Source organism: Botrytis sinoallii (genome assembly GCF_014898435.1).
Source record: "Botrytis sinoallii strain Bc 23 chromosome Unknown BSIN_003, whole genome shotgun sequence".
Classification (NCBI taxonomy): Eukaryota; Fungi; Ascomycota; class Leotiomycetes; order Helotiales; family Sclerotiniaceae; genus Botrytis; species Botrytis sinoallii.
This window is the reverse complement of record NW_024066030.1, coordinates 2,280,405-2,291,725: the sequence shown is the minus strand read 5'-3', so window position 1 is coordinate 2,291,725 and position 11,321 is coordinate 2,280,405. Positions and strand designations below refer to the sequence as shown.

General features: G+C 43.3%; 2 protein-coding genes across 2 annotated transcripts; both read right to left on the bottom strand.

Annotated features, from left to right (window-relative positions):
- Positions 1 to 1,670, bottom strand: EAF02_002365 (uncharacterized protein; the record flags this gene model as incomplete). Its single annotated transcript, XM_038898413.1, has 2 exons — positions 1 to 1,508; positions 1,568 to 1,670. 2 exons carry the CDS (start codon positions 1,668 to 1,670, stop codon positions 1 to 3), a joined length of 1,611 nt encoding a protein of 536 aa, XP_038762105.1.
- Positions 1,671 to 3,594: 1,924 nt separating this feature from the next.
- On the bottom strand, positions 3,595 to 11,058 carry EAF02_002364 (uncharacterized protein; the record flags this gene model as incomplete). Its single annotated transcript, XM_038898412.1, has 7 exons — positions 3,595 to 5,199; positions 5,381 to 5,711; positions 6,245 to 7,105; positions 7,205 to 7,736; positions 7,951 to 8,093; positions 8,248 to 8,903; positions 9,138 to 11,058. The coding sequence occupies 7 exons, from the start codon at positions 11,056 to 11,058 to the stop codon at positions 3,734 to 3,736; spliced, it is 5,910 nt and encodes a 1,969-aa protein (XP_038762104.1). The 3' UTR covers positions 3,595 to 3,733.
- Between the last annotated feature and the right edge of the window lie 263 nt (positions 11,059 to 11,321).

The window sequence follows — 11,321 nt, the reverse complement described above, 5'->3', positions numbered from 1 at the left end:
CTAATATCTAACCTCCTCATCGTGTTCAGCCAATACCCCTCCAAGATCACTCGCTTTCTTGCCCGCACTGCTACCCAAACTCCTTCTCTCATCTGACTCAATTGTGCCGATTCTCTCTGCCTCGAAATATCTAGCGGGTCTCTTTCTGCCTATCGCATCTGGATCCTTGTATACCAATATACTTCCATTTTCTCTGAACAGTCTATCAATATCCTCCAATGTTCTATCACTTGTCTCGGGATAGAAGAAGTAAACAATTGGTACAAACGAGGCATTGAAAGCCGTCCATATAATGTAGAATTTCCATCTTAGAGACTCAATTCCAATGGGTGTAATTTCCACTACCATGAAGTTGAAGATCCAATTCGTGGCAGTACCAAGTGCAGCACCTTTAGTACGCATGGCGAGAGAATTAATCTCGGTAGGATAGAGCCAAGGAACACCTTGCCACCCGAAACCGAAGAAAAGATAATAGACGAAGAAAAATGCGACAGAGGCAGAAGCGACTTCCTTTTGATGAGCATAGCCTTCTAATTCGTTGAAGCGAAGTAGAACGGTAATGAGCAGGTAACAGACGGCTTGACCAGCGGCTGCATAAATCATGAGGTTTCTTCTTCCCCATCGCTCTACATTCGGGATGGCGAGCAGCGAAGCGGCAAGGTAAGATACACTATTGCAAGCGGCGAGAAGTCTTGCGAGTGTGTTTGAGAGACCGACGGAGGAGATCAAGACGGTGGGGAGATAGTAGGATGTTACGTTGATACCACTAAGTTGTTGCATGGCCTGAGTTCCACAACCTAGGACGAGACGACGTATAGTAGAGGTTCCGGCTTCTCCAGTTCGACCGCGGAGGAGATCAAACCAAGAGACTCCATGCGCTTCTTCGTATTCAACGGCGTAAATGATATCATTTACATCATTGCTCACACGATCGTCTTTGATATCGAGATCTTCAAGATCAGCAATGATTTGACGACCTTCATCGATCTTTCCGTGTGCGATTAGCCAACGAGGAGATTCGGGAAGCCAAGGGACAGTGGCATATAAGATTATGATGAAGATCAATTGGAAGGCGAGTGGGAATCTCCAAGTGACTGGGCCGGAAAGGAAAGAAAATCCATATGTAACCCAATTACTAAGAGAGAAACCAGCGATATTGAGAATCATTTCGATAACGACGAGTTTGCCTCGAAGACTAGCTTTCGAAGTCTCGGATTGCCAAACGGGTGCCGTGGATGTATTCATACCATTACCGATACCAGCTATAATTCTTCCCGTGATCATCGTGGGGACATCGTAGGCTGCGATTTGAAGAATGGCGCCAATGGTCATAATGGTTGTTCCCCATAGAATGGACTTTTTACGACCGAGTTTTTCACCAAAGGCGACGGCTGCGATGGCTCCTACGAAACAACCAATATCGTAAAGAGCAGTAATCGTTCCAACTAAAGCGGTTTTGCCATTGAGATTGAGAGTGTTGAGGAAATCCTCAGTGACGATAACACCACCTGGACTCGGTTAGGAAAGATCATAACGAAGGGAGAAGATAATTAGACATAGTACATACCGAAAACACCTTGATCATAACCGAACAAAGTCATATCAGTTGCACAAGCAACCGTGACCCAGAATGTGAGCCATCCTCCCCTCATACCAAACCAGGGAGCCATATTTTTTGCGAAGATCCGTGCGAATATAAATTTACATGCAATACAAGAAGGATTCAAACACAGTAATACAAAATATCATCTGATAATGAGAGAATGAAAAAAAATTCCTATACCAACAAGGGGAATAATCAACCTTTATATAACTAACACCAACCAACAAACAGTACAACAAGTGTGGAGAGGGCGAATACCAATGACTCGCAGATCTGAAAGATTCAAGCAGGAACATTAATCAGGATTCCAAGCAGGAACCAAGATCATCCCTCTCCCAACAACGTGACCAAGATTACACCCCATAATACCTTGGTATCCCCCCCCGGATTTACTATTCGGGCAGCGATTATCACGTCACTCTGTAGGTACAGCGAGATCCGAACCTTATAATGCGGGAATACGGAGTGCCGAGTGGTCAAGCTCAGTGCAACGCGTACGAAAGGTGTTGGTTGTGCAGGCCCCAGCAAATCAGCAAACATGGGGTATACCTTGGACGGTATGGTATGTCTTCGGATGTTGAGGAGGTTATAGAAATTGGCCGTTCGGTGTATTTGTGGAACTCTCAGACTTTGAAGTTTGTTTCAGCTTGGCCATGATAAGCTCACTTGGCCTATTTAAGCATTAGTGATGGAAGAAATGGAACAAATGGAAACTCTTTCATGGAAGCGAGAGTATAAAAGCATGAATTGAGTGCAACTTTCGGATGGATTTATCCCTGCTTTGCATCCTCTGGGGATTGGATATTATGTCATCGAGCAAATGAAAAGTATATGCGGCGGCGTGAGGATGGAGACTCCAGAATTGTTGTGATACGGAGTAGTTATCGCACAAAGTATGTTGGGGTGCATTGTCATCCCGTGTTTGACGGCTTCATTATTCGGCGTAATTTTGAGTTTGCAATGCGGCAACGTCTAATTATGATACATTTGTGTTGTCGAGGTTGTATTTGATAATACAAGCATGGATTGTAGAGTATAGGAATTGTGTATATAATCTCAGGGGTAAATGAACGAATGAATGAATGAATGCATGTCCTTCCTATTTGTGGACTGTTCCGATAGTCGCGCGATAGAAGGAAGAAAGGAAGACGCGCGCGGCGAACATCGTTGTAATTACGGTTGCAGAAGACTAGGTACCTAGCTATCATCAACAGAAGATTGTTCAGATTGCAACAATTACCTAGGTACATACATTGCATCTGTCACAACTTTGCCCAACGATTCAATGAAAGTATCTCTCTCCATCATAACCCGCCTCCCAAAATCTCATACTCGTTTGTTGAGCTATTCTCACACCCCATGCATTATCTAGTAACCTTAACCCAAGTGGGCACTGGGCGTGCAGAGCAAACAAAGCTAGTTTCACCCCTGCAAAAACAAAATATCCACACCCCATCATTTCATTCGGTATCCCCCATCCAAATCTTAACCCCGATTTCACTTCATTTCTCCAGTTTCTCGCCTATTATCTGGTGTCCATCTTTTCTTGAATTCCAATTGTCTCCAATGCGGAGTACGTATGTTGTGGATCAGCATCAATTCTTTTGGTTGTGGACTCGAGAGAGATAACTCGACACTTTGTCAACAAACGTACGGAGTATTTCGTACGGAATTGTCTGATTGACTTGATGGACAATGTAGATCACTGGGTGAGTGGGATCGGCGCAAATAACGTCCAATGGGTGAGTTGTCTTCTTCTTTGATAACGCAGATATATAGAGAGGGATATTTTACTTTGTCTTGGGTACCTAGGTAAGATTAGATCTTCAAGATGGCTTCTAATCAGGATGCCAGTGACTCCTGTCATTCGATCATAAAATATCTGATCATCATATTTGAGAGCAGAATTGGCTTTTTTCATGTTTTTGAAATGATACTCGGCCTTGATATCAAACTTTGCTGTTATTCCAAGGTTCTCATTGTTCATAAATAGACGCTCAATTGATTGTATTTATCAACATGTTCAAATTGACGCGGATGTTAGACGAAGAATAAGAAAGGGGGTACAGTGACAAATGAGGGATTAACATTTAGACAAAACGAAAAGCAAGATCATAAGATCCAAGTCTCCTATTTCCTCCTCTGGAATAATTCCAAAATCTCCTCGTTTCCCATTGCAGCTGCAATATCCAACGCCGTTCTCCCCTTCGAATCTTCATCTAGCACCTCACATCCATACTTCTTTACCAACGCCTCAAACAAATCTGCTCTTGCTTTTTTGAGTTCTTCGCGTTTCTCTGGAAGTGCATGCGTAACAGGTTTATTTGCCGCCACAAAATGTAGAGCTCCTTGTCCTTCATTGTTTGTAGCCTTGAAGTCCGCACCATGCTCTTCATACCACGGTAAACGAGATTGGTCCTCTCCACCAGCTAGATATACCAGTAAAGGTGTCATGCCCGCATCATTCCACGCGTCGATAAACCCACTTGAAGAGAGAAATTGTTCCATGACTCGGAAAGAATCGTCCGGCTGGTTGTAAGGACGCCTGCGGGTTAGATGATGTAACGCAGTATTGAATTCTGGATCTGACTCTAGAAGATCAGCACCCCCGTCGTTTACGAAGATGTTGACGATATTGGTGGGAGGTGTAGGAATCGAATGAGATGATAAAACACAGTGGAGGGGAGAATAACCCGCATTATCTTTTTGGGTAAAGAGAGAGCGGACACCTGGAATGGAAAGAAATAATGGTGCCGTTTCGGAGGTCCATCTGGAGAGTAAATAAAAGATTATGTGACGCCCTTCGTTATCAACTGCCAGGTAGTCGAGAGAGGGGCCATGGGTTGCCGAGTTTACTAGGTGTAAATAGGGCGGTACGTATGGTGGTTGTGACTTTTCGAGTTTAGAAGGTGTAACATGTGGGTATGGACCTTCCCTCTTAGTGGAGTTAGAAATGGCACATAAGAGAGCTGTTCGACCATGTTTATCCCTAGTATTCATATCTATTCCTGGCCCTTCAAAAGATGGACGGAGGGTTGCGGACGTGGCATTTGCGAACAGATAGTGTAAAATGCTTTCCCCCTCTTCGACAGCCAAATCAACTCTAGCACCATGATCCAGCAGAAGTTGTATCATCTCTGCAGCTATAGAAGCAGAATATGCTTTCGGACCCTTTGGAAATGCTGCCACTACGATTAGATATTTCCTAGCTACATTGACTGTCGCACACTGAGATCGGTAACTAGAATCTGTTGAGTTGTCCGGCACGCTAGGATCAACTCCGTTTTGGAGGTACAGCTGGAGAGTCTTCACATCTCCGTATTCTATGGCTGATATGAGAACGCTTTTTGTTCCTCTATTAACATCTGCCCCGTATTTTAGTAGCATTCTAATGGTCTCTTCATCGGAACCGGCCTTGTTGAGAGCTGTGAGGCCTTCCAGATTCACTTTATTGGGGTCAGCTCCTAGTTTAAGGAGCGCCTCACAACATTGAGTGCCGAAGAGATTTTTCCTTGCTGCTGAACCGTTTTCAATGTATGTACTTGCAATTTCTAGAGGAGTACGACCCTTCCCATCCAAGATATCTAATTCGGCACCTAGATGTATCTTAGTATTTTCTACCAAGAGTTTTCCATACTTTCAGTTGATTAGGTGAAAACATGCATCGAAGTAAAGTGCTCATTCCAAGAGTATGACACGGACTCCGATTCTCCATCCCTGGCCCCTTCTTCCGGATATGATACCAGGGTTTTGAGATGAATCAAAAAGGAAGCTTACCGTGTTCACCCAAGTATTGAATAGCCTCAACTTGCCACCAGGATTTCCCTTTCGCTAAGATATGAAGTGCTGTTGTTCCTTGGATTAATTCTTCAGTCATTGTAACATCACTTCTCCTTTTTGTCACATAATGCGCGTTTACATCCACTTGACCTTCTTCAATTAGAAGTTTGACTATGTCCATGTTCCAGATCGGCCGCTCACAGGCCACTTGTAATAGTGGTCGAACAATGCCCCAACCAGTGACAAAACTATCGGCAATGTTACCGGTATATTGTGGGTCATCGAACAGTTTTGCCTTGAAAGTCATTAGTCTTCGAAACATCATGTTCTGATCATTTTCCCTATTAGATAATGTGACAAGTAGACTCGGGGTAAAATTTGGTAAAGGAAATAGAAACAATAGTCTGCGAGGTAAGGTATGAAAAGAGGACCAGAAGAAAATCGAACCAAGGAGATTTGAACACAACAGTCCATGGAAATGAGTGAAGACGGATATAGAAAATAGGCTTGGATGGATGGTGGCACTTGTTTTTCCATGCGATTCCAAGCGGTCGGTATCCGAGAGCTTCATATTACTCCTCGATGTCAGACTGATAACCAAACAAAGGAATTGGGGTAAAATCTAATCAAGGATGAAAGCTCCCATCTTCGAAATATATAAAGAGGAGTGGAAGTGATAGTTAATGAAATAAGTATCCGTATACTGGAAATTATCTTGCTCATGAATTCTGTTAGTCCATAGTGCGCGAATTGAGTGATTGGCGGTCCCAGATCCCTCATCCACGCAGGGTTATTCGCTAGTGTAAAGTCAATGTCTCTCAAGACCAGCTGTTTCATAGTTGCCTCATCTAATTCACAAACCTTGCATTTTATAAAGTCGATATCTTCGTGGCTGCAATCATCTAGTGCTTTTTCAATACTTGTCATTTGTGCTATGAGTTGATTCTTGGCAAAAGTTTTGCTTCTCGTAGAATCTTCGCCCCTAATGGCATATACCAGCTCCGCGCATTTTGCCTCGAGTGCCGGAATAAAAGCATTTTCAGTGTTCGCTCCAGCTTTTATAAGCATGTGCGCAATGACACCAATACGGCACGTAATATGTTGTGTTACCTCATCCAGGTCAGTCTCAGGCCGCATGGTCCCAGAAGACCCTGAGAGAGTTCTGAAAGGATCCTGAACGCTGAAGTCAATGAGCTTTCTATCTTGTAGCAATTTCCATATCGTATCTTCCTCGAGGAACATGGCACATGACATTAGCGGAGTTGTCCCCGACGTTTCTCGGCTGGTTTTCTTTTCAATGTCAGCACCAGCTGAGATCAAAATACTAACGGATTCAGGTCTACCTGATATACAGGCAAAGTGAAGAGGTGTCATGCCATCAGAGTCTTGGGAGTTGATATCTATGGTAAAACCAATTCTTTGAGCATGGTTGAGCAACATTGATAGAACACCACACTGCCGTCCGCGAGCAGCGCAATGAAGCGGCGTGCGCCGATTGAAAGACTGGGAATTCAAATCGGCGCCAGCTGTGATCAGAGCAAAGACTGAATATTCGGAAGTAGCGCATGCATAGTGAAGAGGCGTATACCCATTTATATCCTTCGCGTTTACATCGAATTTAGGGCATAACCGACGAACAACTGATACGAAAGTTTGTTTGCCGTCTTTACTCAGAGAATTGTAGCGATTACCATGGACTGTTCCCATAATATGTGCCGCAGTCTGTTGTCGATAGTTTTTTGCATCGACTGAGACCCCATTCTCATGCAGTTATTCAATCAAAGCGATGTCCCTTAGATCTCCGTCGAAACGTGCTGCTACCTCATGTAGCAAAGTGTTCCCATTCGTGCTATCGGTCCAATTGAGATCTGCTCCGTGTTTTACGAGTATCTTAAGAAGCTCAACAGAGTTACGAGAATGACAAGCCAGATGCAGCACTGTTTTGCCCTGCCACGTTCGAGCAGAGATAGAAGCCTTCTTCGGGTGACTCAAAAGCACTTCTACCATCTCCATATTTGTACCTTGATATTTAGCAATGGCTTTGAGTAGGACCGACATCCCTTCGTGGTCACGTTTTTCTAGATTCATACCAGTGTCGATTATAGTGCTTACCAGCCCTGAATCTATAAACCGATACACATTGTGCAAACATGTTTCGTCAAGATTGTTTTGGATATTGGTATCAGGTGAAAGGCTCAAAATAGCTGGGATCAGATCGCCTGATTGGATTAATGAAGATCTGCAAGCACGATGCAGGGTAGTATCTCCATTGTTATCTTGGACATTGATATCAGCACCATGGTTGACAAGCAATTCAATGAGCTCGGCTGGCTTATGTCTGTTTTCCACCACACTAGCATTACATTAGTCCTGGATAAACTATGAAAAAGCTCCTGATTATGAGTTTTTTCGTATAACAAAGTTCGAAACCCAAAATATTTGATCGGATAACAAATCCCAGGCCGAAATGATGGAACAAAATTCATTCTGTTAAGACTGAACAGTAGATTCAAGCTACAATTATGTTCCAGATCAAAAGTAAGAAAAAGAGAATGATTCGTGCTTACCAATGTAGCGGAGTTACTCCATCCGATATTCGAGCTTGATTAGGGTTTGCTCCGAAGACCAAAAGTTGTTTGGCAAAGTCAGTCGATGATAGCTCTTCACAATTTCGGTGAAGTAAAGACTCGCCATCAGAGTTCATGGTGCACTATGATGGAGTAAATAAATTTCTGGTATTAGTTACAGCGAAGATCAAGTTTTATCGCATATAAAGAAGTAAATAGAGATTTTGGAAGGATAAAAGAAAATGAAACTGAAAGGTGTAATGAAGAGGTAATTATCAAAAAACTGTTTCTACCTACCGGATCAGCACCAGCGGAGAGTAAAAGCTCCAGAGCAATTTGAAAATATCTATGAGTTTTTGGTGAAACTGTGAGTAGCAGAGGAGTGTCGCCGTTGCTATCCCGGGCTTCAAGATCAGCACCTGCCAAAAAAAGCATATCTAAGATTCCCTTCGCAGCAGCTCGATTATTTTGGTTGATCGCAGTCATAGCAAGACTATGGAGTGGCGTTCTATCTTCCGGTTCTGGTAGATTTCTACTATGCACAATGGGACGAGCAGAGCCAAGCTCCGTTAAGTGATCGCTACCTAGACTTGCGATCCCTCCTTTCTCAATTATGGCCTTTACAGATCTTGCTTCGAGGGAACTCGTCGCTACCATTAGGGCAGTCTGGCCTCTTATAAACCCCATGTCACCATACCCTACGAGCGCTTTTGCGTTGGGAGAAACATCTGTTTTTCCTAAGAGAGTAGAAACCAAAATATGATGTCCACGATGAGCTGCTCGTAATAAAGCTTCTTCAAGTTCTTTTGTCTCGCAATACGGAATCATCTCAATTATTGTTTCAACATGACCGGCATTACTGGCGATCATCAGTGGGTGTTGACTGGCATTTGGTGGTGCATTCCCACAGCGTCTTGATATATCTTCCGCCCGAGTTGTAAGGGGGGATACACCTGTGGGAGGTCAGTAAAAGAAGAAAGACAAAACATCAAGCCCAAGGTGCTCAATAATCAGGGCTAGGAGGCAAGATAGGGATGCTTGCAATCTTTAGAAAGCTCTGGACTTTTGATCACAACTTAATATATAGGAGCGATTCGATATCACAAACGAGTTCAAGAAATAAAATGCTTCCACTTTTGAAGTATAGTCCATCTTTTTGGGTAGCATGGTCAGGAAAGTTAACATACCAGCGCCAAGCAGAAGCTTAACCACTCCTGCATGGTTATTTGAGGCTGCAACATGGAAAGGCTTCAGTCCATCATGTCCGCCGATGTTTGGCTTAGCGCCAGTATCTAGTAATCTACTCACAACTTCGGTATGACCTCCTTTAGCCGCCCAAAACAAAGGAGTATTTCCAGTACTATCTCGTATCTCAACATCTGCGCCATTTTCCAACAGTCTCTGTGTCCAACAGCCTAGCCCGAAACTAGAAGCTATATGAAGATGGGAAGTCATTTCTGATGCTGGAGCTTGATTATGACCAAATTGTAGCCGGTAACGTAACGTATCGGGAGAGTTTCTCAACTTGTCGGCCAAACATAACCAAGCTTTAAATGCCTGGCTATCAGAATTACAGAACTCTTCCAGTGTCTCATAGAAACTTGCATCTTCATAGTCGTACGCTTTGGCATGATAAGTCCAGTTCTTTGCAGCATACTCAACAAATGGATACTGTACGAACGATTGAGCAAAGTCAAACTTTTGTCGCATGGATTGTTCCACGTTACCTCCACCATATTTCACATTATCTAGCATCGGGTAGGAAGAAAATGCCTCCCCTTGAAGTTCGCTGATACATAAAAGCGCAATATCGCGGTGGGCAATTCTCGGATCGATGACAGGAAATTGAGGAACGTTTGACAATTTACGTATAGTGCGGTCAGCGTCCAAAAGGAATTCAGTGAAAGAGTGGTGCAAAATTTGCACAACCCCATCTTCCATGATCTCGAGAAGTGGACCACAGCCAAACCTGACAATGTCTTTACTGTCTCTGTCACTTTTGGAAAGGTGATGATTGTCTTCAATAGCCTTGACAATTTCTATTAGGCGCATGGGTCGTGCCGACTGAGTAACTAGTTGTAAAATCATGACTTGTGTACCCTGATGGATGTTTGTAAGTGAAGCATGATCGATAAGTACCCTGTTATACATCTCTTCAAGACCAACGGGCAATTTAACTATCATTTCTCGTATCAAAATCTCATTTTGTTCTTTGTTCTTGATAGATTGACTGATTTGATCGAGCATAAGGCGAGCATACAAGAATAGGCCTTCAGATCGCTCACATACAGTGCTCTGGATGAAACTTTGCATGTTCTCACTGATGCCGTCCTCAGCAAATTGCTTTACGCGCTGACGAACAAAAACAGATATATCACGTTTCACAAGTTCCTCCTCGAGACTGACGTGAATAACTTGGGGATCTTTGGACGCTCGTTGGAGATATTGTTTAGGTCGACTGGTTAATAGAACCTTGACTTGAGCGGGTCTAAATGATCCCAAGGCGTTAAGCTGAGAGAGGAATTCCTCGTCCATATTCATCTCATCTAATGCATCAGCGATACAATAGACTCGTTTGAGCATTCTTAGGCCAGTCAAAAGATGTTTCCACAAATGTGCTGTAGTAATACTTTCCAGGCTCTGTCCATTTTTCACATGCTCAAACAGGTTCAACTGCAAGACTTCGCTGAAGGGCAAAAGCTGGCACATCCAATCTCGCAAAAGACCACGAGAAGTGCGATTTTTTTCGATAATTTGCCTGAAGAAAAAGAAGAGAACAGGAACGGACTCATTGGCCGAAAGCGATTGAACCATGGAGGCTGCAAGGACACTCTTGCCCACACCCGGAACTGCCTTGATCCATATAGATCCATGGTCAGCAGATGAATGCCATTGTTCAAATTGTGAAGTCTCTCGAATCCATTCCCCCGTATTGCGGGCTTTAGATGAAGCATGGCGATTGAATTCGCTGGATGATGCTAGGTAATCTGTAGGGCTCAGCCATTTCCTGATCTTCTCGAGATCAGGTTTTTCATCCACAAGCATTTGTTTGATAACGTCTTCGGATTCAATCATTTCGAAACCATCAGAACTCATATCGGATACCATGATAAAAAACCTGTGTTTGTTGATCGTTGATTGATGAAAAGAATCGTGAATGATTTCGAGAGGATGAAGATGGTGGGGGTTGGTTCTTATTTAGGCAACAGCAACATGCATCTCCATCCGTGGCACAGGGATAAGCGAGATGGCATACGTGTACGTGCGGACGAGTATACATTTCTGTTTAAATGTCTGCAATGATGTTTATCGTTAAAGATAGAACATTTAAATTTTGGAACAATAAATAAGCTGAGGTTGATTTTTCTCTT